General features: G+C 41.3%; 1 protein-coding gene across 4 annotated transcripts in view; it reads right to left on the bottom strand.

Moving 5' to 3' along the window:
* IL1RAPL2 (interleukin 1 receptor accessory protein like 2) overlaps positions 1-19,273 on the bottom strand; it is a 544,020-nt gene that overhangs the window by 245,581 nt on the left and 279,166 nt on the right. For all 4 annotated transcript variants that reach the window (XM_037909234.2, XM_043522683.1, XM_043522684.1 and 1 more), the window contains one exon: positions 11,456-11,729. In XM_037909234.2, coding sequence (XP_037765162.1) covers positions 11,456-11,729 — 274 coding nt within the window. The remainder of the gene's footprint in view (positions 1-11,455; positions 11,730-19,273) is intronic.

The raw sequence follows: 19,273 nt of genomic DNA, 5'->3' as shown, positions 1-19,273 counted from the left end.
TTTTCTGCTAACAATCTTTCATTATTTAGATTACATTTTGAACAGGGCCGGAGGCTAGTTCTATTTAAAATGCTTACTCCCTAAAAATGTAACATTCCTTTCACTAGTTACAATCGAATTGAGCAGAGTTGAGGAAACTGACTGACTGGTGAGCAACATCACTTAAAAAAAACCAAAAACCTGCCAGAATAAGTCTAGTCAAGCTCATGATAAATAAAGTCTTTACTAAGCCAACAACAATAGGCTTGAGAACTGGATGAACTATCTTCCACTGGCTGCATTTGACTTTGTCTCTTTTCCTTGAAGATATTGGTAGACTGGCCAATGTTATCCCTATATTTATTACCTCCCTTTTCCTTCTTTAAAAATAATGACGAATCTCATTAATTTGTATTACAGAAAGGAGGAACTTCTCCCAGTACACTATATTGAAAACGAAGGTGGGCTGGTTGCACTGGGCCCCAAGCATGGAGGGAATAGGGGAGGAAGGTTACATAAAAAGAGTAAATAGGGGAGGAATGTACTTGCAAAGAACACAGAAAAGTAACAAATAATCTCTATTTTAGTGTTGCTATAGCAGATAAGTGAAATTGACAAAGATCATTTGTTTTCCACTGTGGATGGGGAGCTGGCTAGATGAAGGTTTGTAGACATGACCTTGAAAATAGATTAGTTTAGCAGGGAGTTTGCAAGTCAGTAGAAACAGTTGTTGATCAAGTACAACTCAAATGATCTTAGACCTTAATGGGATTTCAGAGCACTCATTTAATAGACAAGAGGTAGGCTCAGCATAGAGAACATTTCTGGTAGAAAATAAACTTGAGACCTTGAAAAGGCGTCTTCTAAAGCATTATCACTTCTTAAAGGGTCTCAAGCTGCTCACTCTCCCATTGGGTTGACCTCCACAGGTTTCAGTTTCTTTAAGAAGAGAAAGCACTAGTAACAAGGAAGGGGAGAAGAAAGAGGAGGAAAAGACAGACTTTCTTTTTGCAAGGAGAAAGGATTTGAAAGTCTTAACATATTGGCACCAGAGGTTGTGATTCCCCATCTCAAAGTACTACTGTACTAATGTTTCCGCTCTCTAGACTGGAGAAGTGCACAGCTCAACAGTTTTGCTTTGCAGGAGTTTGTGAAACTATTTCCTTCTATCACAGTGTCTAGGTCTTTGCAATCCTCATACCAAATTTTGCTTTGAATTATGGATTCAAACAAACTCAGAATCCAAAAGAAAACCATGGCCAAAACAGCAGCAGTGGTGGATTAGCTACAGGGCCAATGGGGCCCATGTACAGGGTCCCCGGCCAATTGAGGGCCCCTGGAAAAATGGGCACCCCTTCTTCCCCGACCCACTCTGCCTGCCTGGTGCTCCCGCTGTTTTTTTTATTTCATTATCAATGCAGAGCTATAGGCTGGTCACATATCCAAGGGCAGATGCAATTGTGAATACCGTGAGGGGATTCATGGAAGCTGTGCCCAAGAAAGAATACAAGAACCAGGCTTCTACTGGAATGCAACATGCTGCCTGCTCATTTTAACTGCTGAGCACAATCTATGGCACATTCATTGGCTCATTGTAACACTAACAGCAGCTATGTGCAGTTCAACCTCCTGAGTCCATTCCCTTTAACTGAGTCTCAACAACTTGGGAACCTAGCAGCTTCTGACTTATAAAGAATACCAACCCATCATCTAGCTCTCTCTGAAAGTCAAGAGCACTTGTTCTGCTAACAACTATCCGCAGGAAATTGCTTCCTTTACCAGACCTTGACAGTCTCCTGTTTTCCACTCTAGTCATTACTGGGAGAACTATCCAGGTAATCAATAAATTCCAGAGTCTGAATTTATGTTGCCATTATTTGCAATACAAGTCCATCGTTACTTAATGGTTTCATGTGTGTCTGCAGGTGGTGTCTCAAGTTGTTCTACACCAGTTCCATGGGGTTATAGTCTTCTGATCTGTTTAGAGAAAAACATATAATTTACTATCATCATGAAATTCTGAACACAGATATTGTATATTTCCTCGATTGGAAAAGTGTTTAATGTATGATATTATTAACTCTATGGGAGTCTTCACTAGGTTACCACCTTATTCTTCTACGAGCCCTGCTGTGGCGTGTTTTGGGTCATTGCCTGCAGAAGATATCGACCATGCAAATCACACTTGGATTTGTATTTTCAAAGTTCTTGGATGTGTAAGCCCTTCTTTCTCCCCAGAGTGTGATGCACATTGACTCCTTTGAGTTAAAAGGCAGTACCTGCAAGAGAAAAAATTTAGTAGACACTTGACATCACTGTAGTTGTCTATTGAACCATAAACAAAGAGTATATATTCCTTCTGTTCCTCAGTGTATGTTACCTTGGCTTGGCACAACTCCAACCATTTCTGCAGAAGAGTTTGCTGTTTCTTTTACTGTTGTAATTCCAATCCCAACTCCTATATCAAAAACCCAGATGCTACTTGGCTCATCATGTTCATCCTCTAATGTCTGAATGGCCCTCAGGATCTCACTAGTAAAAACAAAAACAGTTTAGAAACATTATCACAGAAAATTAGGTGCAGCAAGTTATAGTTGCATCATGTTACAAGTCCATTTTACCATACCTTGTGCGTTTTCTGATATTTCCTTTCCATGGGTCCTCCAATAAACAGCTGTGGCCTTAATCCAGAGTGAAACACCGTGCAAATTCCTATTCCTTCAAGCAGAAGAACTATTTGTGTTATGCTTATCTCAGCATTCCTTAAGTTTCTCCATTCTCCTGCACTGTTCCCTGGTAAGCTGTTCTCATTACACCATATGGTTGCTGTCATATGCACTGGATTCTGAAGTCAGAGGCAGGTTCATCTTGAAAAAAAACAAACACTGTCCCAGTAGCCTATGTTTTAACATGCAGAAAGGATGTACCATTGGCCAAATACCAACAAGAAGAAACTTGTCCTGGGCAAAGTCACTACAGGCCAACATAAAAGAGGAGTATGAATTGTGGTTTGGTTACAAGATACCCAGAGACATCTCCATAGACCAACAGTCAGGAATACACGTTCTTAATAATGGCATCTAAGAGAGTAGTCTACTCCTCATCATGCCCTCATTCATGTCATTAAGCAGAAAGGATATTTTTTGGATTGAACAACTAATGCTTCTGAATTTTCTGAAGGCCCTGTATATTGGTCAAGGTTGATCTGTTATACATTAATTTAACTTATCCTCATCTGTCCAGTGTTTAGATAGATTAGATCCCAAGCTAGATTTCAGCAAATGCTCTCTTCAGAGGACACCGGCACACATTGGAGGGTAGACAACATCTAATGTAATCATTGACATGGGCACTCTCAAGAAGACCAAAAAACATGACGACAGGATTCCCCAGTAGCAGACTGTCTTCAAGTCTCCCCACAGTAGGAAGTACGAGGAGCCAGTTTTCACCTTTATTGTCTCCAGAGGAACTGACTGGCTCTACTGATCCATTCACCTCAATAGGAGCTGTCTACCTGTCTTCTCCAGAAAGAAGATACCACCCCCCCACCCCAAAATCACATAAATAAGGACTGCTCAGCATCAGATAGAGGTAAAAACGAAGTCTTTTTCTCCTTTGGTAATGTTACTACTGCAATTGTCCTTTCAGACAGGTAACAATCTCTGAAACCATTAAAACTTCTAAAAACAAGGTAAATTGTAAATAAAAGATGAGATTATACAGAATGCAGCAAACTGCAGGAGTTGACTAGGAACATCAAAACTTCTATACTTTATCCGAGGTCCGAGTCCAACATTTTTTCTCTCACAGTAGCCAGCTTCAGAGGAAGAAATTCTGCAATAGGCAGCATATGCTCCCAGGGGAAATTTCCTCATAGCCACCAATAGCTAGAGGTTGACTTATGTCACGAAGCTTGAGAGCTTACATGCCTTCCAAAGCTTTCATTCATTTATGTTTTAATATTTACCATAAGATCTCTGGATATTTTTGTTAAAATACATTTTGTGCTAGAAGAGCTACATTTCAGGAATAGCATGAATCTAAGGCCCTGAAACAACCACCCCCAGGAGATCCCCCCTCCAATAATGTGATTTTTAATAAGCTGCTAGTTAGAACCTACAGCACCTTCTCTTTTTATTCCAGTCCACCCCACACTGTGGGCAAATTAATGTGTCTGTTCCCCTTCATATCTTAATTAGACACATAAACAAACTGAAGTTCAGGACAGCAGGTCTCTCTTAAGTGCTCTCTGCATAAGTACTGCTGAGCCTGACCAGTTCTGCTGCCTAAGGGAATAAAACCCCTAGGGGATACAGTCTTTCCTGGTGCATACAATTGACAACAGTGTACGCAACAGGAGAAAGAGAAGCTCCCTCCAATACAAACAACTGGGAAAACTAAAAGAATGGATCATTTATTATTTGATAGGGTTAAAAAAAGAAAGCGTGCATGAAGAAAGCATAATGTGCATTTAATTATGTTAATTTACAAAGAGAACTGCTCAAAGTCTTTCTGACATGCCTCCTGTTAGTGACCTGTGAAAAGCGTTCATCAGTAAAAGAGAAATACATGACAGCAGATCAAATTCTCAGACTCACCTGGCAATTTAACAGAGTATTCCCCTTTGGACCCAGCACCCTACATTTTGACCAGACTGATTCCCTTTTACACGCTCTGGGTCTTTTGAGAATTGTGTCATTTCCTTTTATCCCTCAGTCAAATCAAATGTAATTAACTGTTACATGAAGGCCAAATCCTACTATCGCAAAGGACACTCCCCCCTCTGTACCATAAGGCAGAGGAAAACAAAGGAAAGGAAGGTCCCTTACTTTTGGAAGTACTGGTGGCTGGTAATAGCTCACCTAACCTGATCCCTCTCTTTACAGTGTGTATGGTAACACCCATTGTTTCATGTTCTCTGTGTATATAAATCTCCCTGCTGTATTTTCCACTGAATGCATCCAATGAAGTGAGCTGTAGCTCACGAAAGCTTATGCTGAAATAAATTTGTTAGTCTCTAAGGTGCCATAAGTCCTCCTTTTCTTTTTTTGGTGGTAGGGAGTAGTACTGGCTGTGTGTCCAACTCTTCCCCAATTTCTCACCTTCTATCGAAAGTAAATGGTATAAGGGAACAAAGCATGGCTACTCCCTAAAATAACTGAAAGAGAGTTGGTCATTCATTCAGGAATGGATCCTGTAACACTGATAAACAAAGCTTGGAAATATGTTAGAAGGCTGATTCCATGTAAAAAGAGATTGTGAAATCCATGTGACTGCTAGAAAAATGTCCTGGATGGGTTGGCTATGGAAGCCGACAACATGCCTTAACATGACTTGGGGTTCAGGTCTGTGTGTGATCAAACAGAGAGGTGCAATCAGACAACTGGTTAGATGGCCTTCTCCTGGATCGTGCTTGACTTACTGCTCCAGGATCAGAAGCGTAGGTGATGGAACTAGGAGTGCTGGGGCTGCTGCTGCAGTCCCTGGCTTGAAGTGGTTTCCATCATATTCAGGGTTTACAGTTTGGTTCAGTGGCACTCAGCATCCCCACTATACAATTTGTTCCAGCACCTCTGATCATAAGTAACAATGAGCGAGATGAACAATCTAAATGTAAAGACTTTAGCGAATTTGAAATGGTAACTTAGAAACCTTTTCACAGTAAATTATAGAGAAGGCACTTGCCAGATAGGTACATAGAAGCAGATATAGAGTGATTAAGTTGAAACTCTAGCAACCTTTCAGAGGGATTTAGGAGAGTCTCCTTTCCTCTCGCGCCCTCCCCCCCCCACCCCCGCCAAATCCATGGAAAATTTAGCATAGGGTGTTTAAGTCCCCTCTGCAAGTCGAAGACTCTGCTGCCAACAGAATGAATGGCCATGTTAAAAACTTAACTCATGAGATTAAGGTGCCTCATAAGGCAGTTTCATTAGCTTTGGGAGGACCATATTAACTCCACAACATAGATGTTTTCAAAGGGGGCTGCAGAGAAAGTGGCCTCACCATTCACGTATTTGTGGAGTATTTTAGCCCTCATACCTTTTTTGGACGCAAAGAATTTGTATAACCCCCCCTTTTGTCTTTTGGCTGGTTGCAAAGGTTTTAATGGCAGTTCTTTATTTTATTTTATTTTTAACAGAAAAGACGGGATTTCAGAGCATTCCTGAGATGGACTATTTGTCGGAACCTCTTTGAAGTGTGTTCTTTAGCTCTGCTTGACTCCCATACGTGTAATGTGATCTGAGGGGCCATCAGGTGAGAGAAGTCTTGCTGACACCCCTACAGGAAAACCCTTTAAGGTGGATTTGCATTGACTGTGTATATGTTCCTGTCAGGGTTCCCTCTCCACTCTGAACTCTAGGATACAGACGTGGGGACGTGCATGAGAGACCCCTTAAGCTTATTTCTACCATCTTAGGTTAAAAATTCCCCAAGGCACAAATTCTCCCTCATACCTTGGGTTCGGTAACAATGCCACCACCAAGTGAATTAGACAAACTCAGGGAAAGGACCAATTGGAGTTCCTACTCCCCCCTAATATCCCCCCAAACCCCCACACCCCCTTTCCTGGGGAGGCTTGAGAATAAACAAGATGAACACAGACCAACCTTGGGGTTTTTTAGGACACTAAAAAAAAACCCAATCAGATTCTAAAAGAAACAGAACTTTATTATAAAGAAAAAAGGTAAAAGAAGCACCTCTGTAAAATCAGAATGGAAGATAATCTTACAGGGCAATCAGATTCAAAAACACAGAGGACTTCCCTCTGGGCCAAACTTTAAAGTAACAAAAACAAAACCAGGAATTCACCTTCCTCTCAGCACAGAGAAAATTGAGATTGGGTGTTTTTCTAGAAGATCTTCTCTAGGAATTATTGCATTAATCTTGTCTCCTGCTAAAGAATTTCCACGCAGTCTCACAACACTACCTAAACACTTGCCTTTTTAATACAACGAACTCCAAAGATGTTCAAGTTCACTGAATCCCATTTAACTTAACTCCATAAGGTTTCTTGGGGATATTGTCAGTCTCTTACACCCCAGTCTGGGCTCATTTGCAAACAGTGAAACAGAGAATATTAACATTAAAGTTATCACCCTGGTATAATAAACTCTTATCCAATCACTGAAATATATATATTTTACCCATTGTCATCATCACAGTCATGTCAGCCTTTCCCTCATACAGTCACTCCCACATACCCAACCCACCTTCCCCAGTGTCCTCACCCCACCCCACTAAATTGCTTTGTTGGCCTCGATCCTGCCAGGAGCTCTGAGGAGGCATTTTCCCAAACCCACTCAGAGCCCCCACAATAGAGCACAGAGCTTCTTGCAAGATTAGACCTGGATGTTGTACATTGCTGTACACTGTACTTCTCTTTGCACTGCATTGATCCTACTGTATGATTCTGATAGAGGTGAAAGTAAGCCGGTACTGGCCGGTATGCCGTGCCGGACTGGACTGGCTTCCCCAGGCCAGCGATTTAAAGGGCCCAGGGCTCCCCACAGCGACCGGAGCCCCGGACCCTTTAAATCGCCTCCCGAGCCCTGCTGCCGGAGCCCTGGGGTAGCGGCGGTAGGGCTCCGGCAGTGATTTAAAGGGCCTGGGGCTCCAGCAGCTGTGGGGAGCCCCAGGCCCTTTAAATCATCGCCCAATCCCCGCTGCTGGAGCCCTGAGGTAGAGACGGCAGGGCTCTGGTGGTGATTTAAAGGGCCCGGAGCTCCACTGCGGTTGCGGTGGCCAGACCCCAGGCCCTTTAAATCGCCCCTGAGCCCCGGGGCTCCCAGCCGCCTCTGCAGCTGGTAGCGCCAGGGGTGATATAAAGGGCCTGGGGCTCCCAGCCACTGCTAATGCAGCCAAAGCCCCGGGGCCTTTAAATCTTGATTTAAAGGGCCCAGGTATTTAAAGGCCCCGCCTCTTCCGGTTGAGGCCACGCCCTCTGCTCAGGACTCCAGCATACCGCTAAGTCCTTTAAGTTACTTTCACCCCAAGATTCTGGAGTTAGTTTATAAAAGGCAATACTTGAAACAAATTATAGATGGTTCTACAAAATCATCTTCTGCAATTCCTGCTATCAGCTGTGACCTTCATATTCTTGAAAACTAAGTGATCTTGATTAAGGATTGTAAAATGGAAACATCTGCTTAAAAAACAAAACAAAACATTTTAATTTCAGCTCGATTAGTTCAAAATCTTTTACAGAGTTTGTGGTGTGACTAGTCCATCACAATAACATTATTATATTTCAGAGTATTACATCTAACCCAATTGTAATGAAATGAAAATAAATTACTATTGCTCTTTCCTCAGCTATTTTAAGCTACTTCTAATTTTATAAACAACAAAAGCAAGGATTCATTACCAAATTTTTGGAAGAAAAAATAAATTTATTCAAGCAAGAAATGTGGTCTTTTATGTATAATTACAAGACATAATGCTGTGAAACACAGTACTCCCACATAAATCTGAAAATAGGGGGGAAAATCTCTAATTACATAAGAAAGTTTTGGCCTAAGCAGCAAAACTGCAGAACTGACACAGAAGACATTACTGCTGCATAAAACATTCCAAAAAGCCTGACAGATAGTCTTTATGTCTGGAAGTGAGGAGAACACATTCCTTGTTTAAGAAATTGCCTATTTCTTACCAAAACTATTTGTCACATAAATGAACAAAGTGTGCTGAAATCTCCCATATAAATGTGTGTCCCAGAACTTGAGCTCATAAGATTTTTGCTAATGTTTGCTTGTGTAAAGTTGTCTCGACTATCTTACATGAAAAATGTACATGTCTGTTGAAATACGTAATTCAGTTTCTTTACATAACTGTTCCATAATGCAACTGTCATAAAAAATAATGGTTCTGTCATTTGTATTATACTAATTACAGAGGTAGCATTATAAATTCAGGATTTGCTAAGAGTTAATCACACAGTGGTATCAGACCACATTTCCCCTCTCCACATCCAATAGTAAATAACTCTGAAATCTGTTGGCAAATGTTGACTTTCTAATAGTAACCATTAACTTTACATTTAACACTTTCTGGAAAAGATTTATAAAACAGACACTAAAGTGTCACCACACGTTTGAGAGTTACCATTTAACTGCTAAAGATCCAGATTCAACACAGTTTTGACTTCAAGTGAATGTTCAAGTCAATATAATCGGTTGCTTTGTCTCTTTTCTCCAGCTCTGAGGATACAAAGATTGTTCACAGATGCAGGAGCCGATCTAGAAGGTCTCTTTGCGGAATCAGGGGCTATGTTTGCTATCCACCCAGAACAATGGAGCCATGGTCCCAACTGAGGCCTTTGGGTACTGCCCTCTTATAAATGTTTACTATTACTCTTACAACTGCTACTAATAATAATAATAGAGTGTGGTGGGTTCATCTTTAGTCCAAACTAGATGTTAGTCCACAGCACAAAACAATCAAAACATTACTGTCCTATATTGCTGGTAGCCTCTAGCAGGATCAGAAGCAGATAAAATAAGGTAGAAGCAAGTCAGTAGGCACTAGTGGAGATGCAGATAGGAGCTGTGCAAGTTTCTAGGCTCTTTCCAGTTCTATTAATATGCCACCAACATAAGCACTAATGTTCACCAAATGTATGTACAATTTTAAACTACAATGGGTACCAATATGTTTTTGAATTAAATTCAGTGGTTTCAGCCATGGACTCTCAGTGAGCTTCATAGCCAGCTTGACTGAGAAGGTAAAAGACTTTATCTTCCATGTTCACAGAATTTTTATTCAGTACTGAAGTCACGCTTAACTCGTCCTTTGTAATGGTACTTCATCCTTCTGTGATCAAACAGGCTGAATGGAATATGTCCTGAGGGAAGAATGATGTCACATTTTGGGAGTAATGGCTACATCTTCACAACCACAAGAATGGCCAAAAGGGAAATGTATGTTTCTTGTTCATCTCTGTGGTAAATGGGAACTTCTAGATGCTAGCTCCTCCTGACTACAAATGTATCTATTTTACATCAGCTGAGTTGATCTGTCTTCAACATATAAATGTTCCCCATTTGCCCCTCACAGCAGGTATGATCCTTTGCCCCATATCCTGCTAACTAAACAAAATCAAGCTCTGATTACCAAATTCTTCAGGAAAGTGCATCACTTGAGCTTTCATCATTTAAAGTTTGATCCAGCAAACCTTTTCTCATGTAAATAATTCTTATTTATGTGGGTAACTTCAATGGGACCACCCGTGTCGGTAAGGGTTTTGCAGGATCTACCCCTTTGTTTGTTCCTTGATGCTTTTCATTCCAGACATAGGATGGGTTTTTTAATTAATATTCAGCTTAAAAGTCAAATTTTTCTGTGGAAAGCAGATCCTTTCTGCAAAAATTTCCATTTTGTTGATACCGCGAGCTTCTGTCAAAAAAGAAGTTCAACCGACATTTTTACAACCAGCTATGGATGGTTAGGTTTGGACAAAAATATTCTGCTGCCTTGGGAGTGCTCAATAGAGGGCCTGAGACGCAGAAGCAGTGAGACACACAGGACAGGCAGGACCACCTCAGCAGCATGACCAGAGATATTTCTATTGGTTTGCCTTTGAAGCGATCGTGGTGCAATACTGAAAACACATACAGCACTTGTGAAGTCCTTTGTCTTTCAAAGTAGAATCAGTTAAAGGAACATTTATGCATTTTTTAAAAAAATCAAAGACACTTCCTAGTTTGCCCTATAAACGTATGTTTAGGACAGGCACTACTATGCAAGTTAAGGCCCCAAATCAGCAAGCCATCCCTTATCAGCAATGCTCTTAAAAACATGCACAACTCAAAGCACATGTTTATGTCCCGACTGATTTACATATTCTCATTTACATTTATGCTTACGTGCTTTGCGGAATCGAGGCCCCTGGAGGCACACTAAACATTCGATCAACATGTATCGCTGCAAACCAGAATAAACAGATTTTCAAATCAAACAGAACTTTGACTGTCACTTCCACAATGTTAGGGCCATTCAGACCAGGTTATGAGCTGTTAAGCAATTTTAAAACGTTAACTCACTCTTGATAGACAGAGGTCACAAAAATACCATGAGAAAATGATAATCTGTGATTACTGTCGGTCAGTTATGGGATTTGGTCTTGATTTGCCAAACAGCTTTATTTGATCAAAATGTTTGTTTTGGTTTAAGCCTTCAGAACTGAGCGGCCGCCACACCCTGCCTCCCCTTTTTCGTGACTCAGTTAGAAACCTTTGAAAATCGGTCTCAATGAAGGAAGTGATGACATTTAATTACAGCTATTGGAACAGATTATCATAATTATTTGAGAAATTGTAATTCCAAGACAATGCAACAATCTGAAAAACAATCAGGAAAACAAGATAATGAGTATATATTAATTGGTAGTACCTTTCAGTCCTGAAATAGCTAAATTTAAGCATTGCCTTAAATAAGAAAAACTATAGAAATGTATTGTTATATTCAACACAATACCCACCTTAAAACACACGTGTAGAATCCACTGTCTTGCAACTCAGCTGAATGAAACCATATTGAATCTTCATCCTTGCTCATCCTAACTTCCGAAAATATAATGGGTTCTTCTAAATCTCCTTTGTTTTTGTACCACATAAGCCTAAGACCTGTGCTTTGGGCCATGCTATAATTAGTCCTGATATAGCTGTAGAAAAGGGCACATTTCACTCGGACTGGTTCACCTGCCAAAGCCATGTATGTCTTGAGATCCACTGACCAGTCAATGCAACCATCAACTGAAAGGAAAACAATAAAAGAAATATTAGATACAGACATATTTTTCAAGATAGTGAGAGACAACCTGTGAAATGCAATAAAATCAATCAAAAAGACTTTATGTTTAAGCCATTGTGAATCATCCGTCACAGTTAACCACAATTGAAGGTTTTCAATAGATTTTAGTTTGATGTAAAAACAAAAAAAAATTCATTTGTAGAGTGCATTTTAGCTCCATTCAGTTCTATTTCCTCTTTAAAATTTCATTACTTCCACTAACTCTTTAATAAATAAAGAAGTGTTTTTACCTTAGCTACTTGACCTGAAAAACCAGTTTAGAGTTCTGTAATTAGTGAAAATGCATGTTAGCATCTGATCTCAATCCACCCCCTAAACCTCTTCCTCTCACCTCTTCTAATGATCTTTGTCACTGTCACAAGGTGCTTCTTCAGCTACCCTGTGAGCTGTGCTATGTAGCCTATTTTTATAGTCTCCAAATCACAAACACACAATCTTTCTTCTGGGAACTTGTCCCTGATGCCAGGTCACCATTCAGTCCACCCCTTCTGGGGTTACAAAGTCCAACTGGACCACTGTCCAAATGCTGTCTCCAGGCTGCATTTGGATCTGGCTCTGGTCTCTGTGCCACTATACCAGTGGCTGGGAGGGGAACCCACCACACCGGGTTCCAGCCCAGTGACCCTATAACCAGCAACCCGGGTCTTCTCAGTCCCCATTCCTGCTGCTGTTTCGCTGGGTTCCATCCTACCCAGCCTCTCTATCTTCTTAGATTTACCAATGGATCTTATTCTACTCCCCGTAGCTACTTCACCCCCATCCTAGTCTCTTACTCCAGGGCAGGATTGAGGGCTTACTTTCCCCCTGGACTTGCTCCTTTTCCCTGACAACCTCCCTCAACCCAGTGTGACTGCAGTCTCCTTGCTCTATAGCCCCCTTCTGTTTTCACCCTCCTGGCTGTATAATGCTTTTGCAGCCCTTCCCCAGCTAGGCTTCACTCCGAATTAACCCTGGCCCTCCTTGTCTCAGGTGATGCCCTGGCCTCTCAGGCTCTTGTTAACCCTATCAGGGCTGGTACTGGGAGCACAACACAGTAGCAATAATTAGATGTGACATAATCCACATCTTTATAATTTTATTTTGAAGTCCATTACAAAAGGCTGTTTCTAAGCACTAATTAGGTTGCATGCATGTGTCTTGTACAGTAGGATACCTTTACTGTATGCTGTGCAATGCAATCGTGCTTAATAGAGCAACACGGAAGATGTGGCTGGGGTCCTTTTGATGTCAGATTATGTTCTTTGGTTAAAATTTCTTTTAACTGGATTTCCAGGCTCTGTAGCTTTGATAATTCACCTTAAAAATGCAATTGACTACCACTTCTCAATCTCTTTCACTACAATCTTCTTTAGTAATGGGAAACATTATGGTCCAAATCCAGCAATTGGTTACATATTTGCTGACTGCAATCAACAGGGCTTTGCAAGGGCTCAGTAGTCCACAATTTGCTGCTTGATGCCTAACATAGGTACATTGGATCAAAGATTTATCCTTTATGTAATTCCATTGACTTCAGTGGGATTACATGAGGGATTGATATCATCCACAGGCCAGCTGGTACATATCCATGATACATAGATGATATATTTCAGGGTAGATCCATTGAGTTCGATGAAGCCATACTGATTTTCATCCACTGAAGCTTTGGCTATGTTTTGCAACCACGGGACCTCTTTCTGAGTGTATCCAATACCCATCTCTATAGGATATATGTTAATTTCTTTCATTTACTCTGACAGCTATTCTTTATTTCATGCATACCTCTAATTGCTCTGACACATTAACTATTATTTTTTCATTACCTTCCTAAAGGAATGTAAAAAGCCATTTCTTAAATTGTTTATTTGCCAGGATCTCAAACCGAGCCCATGAGCTTTGGATCAGTTAGTAATTCCATCATTGATGCATGAGCCAGAAAAGATTCCAGTGTGTTGGTTCAGCAAACCTGACCACAGTAAACACGAATAGACTTTTATGGCTCTGAATACACACAAAGCATATCAGGTGAGTAAGAAGATCCTGTTCTTACACAGTCATTTTTCAGAGGAGTCTCACACTTTAAAGGTATTAGGAAAAAAGTTTGCATTTAGAACCTAGTCAAAATCGGAAAATGCTGCTTCTGAAGCAGAATTTTGAAGATCATTCATTTTTTTTTTTACTATTTCTGTCAAGACATTTTCAATTATTTTTTATCCTGTGTCTTAGCACTTCCATGTTCACTAGCTCCACACTGAACAACTGAAACAAACATTAAGCGTCCTTTAACTCCACCTTATCAATTCATCTATTTTCCAATTTCAGGAGGCATATTTTCCCCCTTTTTCGTTATTTCTCCCTCCCTCTATTATTTTAACTTGAAAGTTGAGGTTAGTTTGACTCTGCAAAGCACATTAGAATAATGCAGTGTGCATAAAAGACACTATGAAGTCAAGTGGTAGTTCAGAGTCAAGTTACAAAGGAAGAAGACTGGCTGAGACTTCCCTACTGCAGCTACTAGTATAATAATCTGGAGACACTATGGGACAGATCCTCAGCTGGTTTCAGTATTATTTATTATTTGTATTACTGTAGCACCTAGGAGCCCCAATCATAAACCAGGACCCCATTGTGCTAGGTGCTGTCCATACAGAGAACAAAAAGACAATCCCTGCTCCAAAGAGCTTACAATCTAATTATGAAGGACAACAGATGGATGTAGACAGACAAGTACAAAGAAACAAAAAGCTAGTGGGAGGCATTGTGGCCTAGTGGACAGACCAGTAGACTGGGATTTGGGAGACCTGGGTTATGTTCAGTTACGGGAATAATGATACTGACCTCTTTTGTAAAACACCTTGAGATCTATGGATGAAAAGTGCTATATAAGAGCTATTATTATTATTTTTATTAAAACAATATTGTCTCACTATTTGTCAAACATTTATAAATTTGTTATAGCTCCAGTGAAGCCAATGGAGCGCCGACAGTTTACACCAGCTCAGGATCTGTGTATCAAAAGGAAAAGGAAAGCAAAACACACTGGACACTAGACTCTTTCCCCCCCCTCTAACTGTATCCAAATACAACAAAGAGCAAACCTGCAACTGGGTTCAGACTAGTCGGACACCAGAAGCAGCAGTGATCAGACTAGTCGGACACCAGATGCAGCAGTGGAAGGGGAGATGTTTGTGCATGTGACGCATCACGCCATCGTTTCTGCCCACGTGCGGGTTCTTTGGTTCATTTCCTCGGCTAGATAGCCAACTCGCTTAAAGGAGCATTCTGTGAGATGCTAATTATGGAGAGCAGAGAGATGTCAAGAACTGACTGAAAATGAGGTAATGATTTATAATAGGGCTTCTAACATTTGATGACATTTAGAAAAAAAATCTTGCAGTGAGCATGGACTAAATCTTAATTATCGAAGAAAGATTAATCAAACAGAAGATGACTTTCTCCCCCCCTAACTATTTTCCCTCTTGTTAAAAAGCATAATCAAGAATGCTTCCTCTTATGTAGCCGGAGAGGCTAAAATCTAGGTCAGGCTGCCTAAGCTTATGTGTAGCTGGAATTTTTCTCCTTGCTCTGCTGTCAATCACTGAAGTGTATGAATTGTTAGATTAATCTGGAGCATTCTCAAAGCAGTCATTAGAAATGACTGGAGCTGCTAAGGTGGAGTTTGACACTCTATTATCAAGAACTAAGTTTGCCATCATTTGTGTTGGGCTTGCTCTTGCTATGTGGTATATCCATGGCGGTAAGGAGAAAAAAATGAATGACATTAAAGAAAAGCCAGGAGAGGCATTGTGCTATATAATAAATGTATCTGACATGTATTCTTTCCAACCCGATAATCTACTGCTTCTTAAGAAGGGCCTCATCTAAAGCCCATTCAAGTCAATGGCAAACTCGTATGTATTTTAGACATTTGCTGTACAACAATAAAAAGAGTTAGTTAAAATATCTTTTCAGCATTCAGAGCAGTGAGAGTACACTGAGACCACAACAAACGCTGTATATGACCTTTCACAGAGGGTCAGTGACATGCACCGAAACAAAAACTGTACCTTCCAGTACAGTCCCATTTTCCAGTCATCATAAAATAAACATATCACCATCTAGCTCTTTCCCTATTCTCAAGTCCCTTCTGAGGAGCTGGAGCTGTTGTGTGCTGATTCCATGTTCCACAGAGATGGTTGCATTTCTGTGGCTCAAAAGACCCATAATTAGGGCTGGTTTCTTGTTGGGGAGGCTGCCTCCCCTACTGCTCCTCCGGAACTGATCACCAGCCAAAACCAGACTCTTTCCCACCGGCTGAGGTGAGGGCCCTTTAAAGATGACTTGGTCTGGTACAGCATTTCCTTCTTCTACATGGATCAGTCTCTGGCCAGAAAAATAGAGGAGGGAAGGGTGTGGCCTGTCTGGAATGACAGTTTAATAGCTTTTCTGGTGTACTTTAAACAAGGGAAACACTTGTGGACAGCAGAAGGGGAGTAGGAGAGAGTTGAGCTCCAGCAGTTCCATGAGTCAAATCAATTTCTTCCACTTCCCATTGCAATATCCTGAACAATGCACTACAATGGTCAACGTTGGCTAGCTATATGCTAGATCTAATTTAAGTCAATTTTCCACAAGCACCAACTCAGGGAATGGAAGTCAATGAGAGATGAAAGACATAAGCTATTATTCCAATTTCTTTCTCATGTAGGTGATGCTGTTTTATCATCTTTTAAATAATATAGCAAATTTTATTTCTGTTTTATTTCCTGTCACTTCCAGAACTCGGCAGTAATCCCTAATGCATGCATGCTGAGATTTTCAAGAGAGTCCTAATGGAGTTTGCCATCTAATTCTCATTGGCTTTCAATGGTATTTGATACCTGAACCCCTTTGAGTCCTCTGAAGATCCCAGCTCTAGTTGCTTCTCTAGTGAAATTGTTTACAGACCAGATGCAATCAATATAGCTTAATGTTATCCCCATAATGAAGAACTGGATGATGCCTTCAATAGTGAAGTGAAAGGGAAGACTTTAAATATATACAGTGAATTACAAATTAACTTTGCTGCCAACAATTTTCTGTATTTCTGTGTTAGCATCCTACAATGTGTATTGCATTTCCTCCATTTTCTAGTGATTTAACATGATTGTTATTATAAATATACCTAGTGGTCTAGGGAATCTGGGTGCATTTTATATGAACCGTAATAATTTATGAGCAATTATAGAAGAGCATGTACATAGTCTCTGAGTAATTTGTCTTTCTGCTTCCTGTCATATAAATAATTTTTGCATTGTGAATCTGCCTGTAATCATTTTTGTAAGGTCCTGTCATGCAGAGCAATTTATACCATGGAATTCTTATACATGTTTGTCTACCTAGTTATCTGAAATCTAATTTTAAATTCAAGTAAACTAAAAATAAATAAAAAAGAATGAACTAGCTAATTTACTAAATTTATTATTGCTCACACAATAATGCAGTACAGAAGAAAACATTACATATTTGACTATAATTATTTGGGAAGAACAACATTCTTCTGAAATAAAAGTAATATTTTTATTTACTAGTTGTATTATAACTAGCATCTGAAGCCCCCAGCCAAGAATGGGAACCATTTTGCTTGGGGCTTGTGATGGGGTGCTGGAGGCCTCAGGATCCTACCACACCCCATCCCAGAAAGAAGCTAAGTCCTCCAAGAGGCCTAGGTAGACTGCGCAGGAGGCAGCCAATCAGGGAAAGGCTGCAGGGATCAGCCAATTAGATGGTTGCAGACCAATGTCAAAGAAGGTGAAGAGAGAGAGAGAGACAGTTCCTTGCTGGAGCCAGAGGAGTACAAATGGTGCTCCTGGCTGGCTGAAGGGAACCACAGAACCAAGGATAGAGCAGTTGCTGGCAGTGACCAGGGGAATAAGAGGGAGATCCAGGCTGGCTGCTGAGACTTGTGGTATGCCCTACAGTAAAGGTGAAGCATATGTGAAGGTGAAGGGCCTTTGGGGAAGTGACCCAGGGAGCTGAAAGCAGTTTAGTTAAAGGCACTTGGCAGCATGTGGCTGCTATTCTTAGGTCCCTGAGCTGGGACCTGGACTAGTGGGTGGGTCCAGGTCCGCTCCCCTCCAATAAGCCACTGGGGAAGTGGCCTACAGTTGGACAGTGATAACCCTCCTGAAGGAGATCTGAACTGTTAAGAGGCCCTGCTGGAGAGCTGGAGCCAGAACAGATCAAAGTGGGTGAAGAGTCTCCAGGGAGAAGCCCTGCGGGCACGGCCCCCTACCAGGGCCAGGAGCGCTTAAAGACTTTTTTGGACTAATACCCTGGAAGGGGTCTGTTTGAGTTGTTCCATACAGACTGTGTGTAACTTGGCTGGAGCGTTGAGTCACTAGAACAGGGATCGGCAACCTTTGGCACGAGCCCCACCAGGAAAAGCTGCTGGCGGGCCGGGACGGTTTGTTTATCTGCAGCGTTCGCAGGTTCGGCCGATCGCAGCTCCCACTGGCCGTGGTTCGCCGTCCCAGGCCAATGGGGGCTGCGGGAAGCGGCGCGGGCCGAGGGATGTGCTGGCCGCCCTTCCCGCAGCTCCATTGGCCTGGGATGGTGAACCACGGCCAGTGGGAGCTGCGATCGGCTGAACCTGTGGACCCTGCAGGTAAAGAAACCGGCCTGGCCCACCAGCGGATTTCTCTGGCAGGCTACGGGCCAAACATTGCCGTTCCCTGCACTAGAAGCTGCCAGAAGGGGTCATCGCAGACTGAAAGAGGTGCAGACACACATCTGAACGAGGATGCGCTCATGAGAGGTGGGTGCCACTCTGTTACAGGGCTGTACCAATACATAGAGAGATGTTATCCCTGCCTCAAAGAGTTTACAATCTAAATAGACAGAAGGTGGGAGGGAAAACAGAGAAGCGACGTGACTAGTCCCAGGATTTTAGAAGATGCTATTTAAGAGAGAAAGTATTCTGTGCACTGAGGAACCTGGGCTTCGGGTTGTGCAGCTTGAGAACAACCCATCTTCAAGCCCCTTTGTTGAATAACAGCAATCACAGCTACGTTCAGTGAAATTACAAGTAGCTGGTCAAGAGCTAACGGGGAAAAGGGAAAGAGTGATAACAAAAGGCTTCACTGGTGGCATTTAAGAGCATTGCCTTTAGCAGCATGAGAGGTGCCAGGCCAGACATCTCAAGCAGTGAGGAAAAGAGGAGGAAACAGTAGGCGAGCGATAGAAATCAGTGATGTTTCTTTTCTATGCAGCATTGGTTAGACATGATTTAATGAGCTTCAGTTTGATGCTATTTTTATTTCAAATAAATATTGGCTTTAATTCTGACTATATGCTCATCTGAAGTTGCATTTCAACGGAAAGGGACACAAATACAATAAATGAAAAAATGTATCCATAAAAAATGAAGGCATTTTTAGAGATCCACCTTCTACACTTCTTAGGAAAAAAAATAAAAAACCTTTGCTATGATTAGAGTTGGATAAATTACTCAAAAGTTTTTCTTTAA

The sequence above is a fragment of the Chelonia mydas genome, chromosome 9, assembly GCF_015237465.2.
Source record: "Chelonia mydas isolate rCheMyd1 chromosome 9, rCheMyd1.pri.v2, whole genome shotgun sequence".
Lineage (NCBI taxonomy): Eukaryota > Metazoa > Chordata > Testudines > Cheloniidae > Chelonia > Chelonia mydas.
The sequence above is the reverse complement of the archived record's forward strand: the minus strand, read 5'-3'. Positions and strand labels throughout refer to the sequence as shown.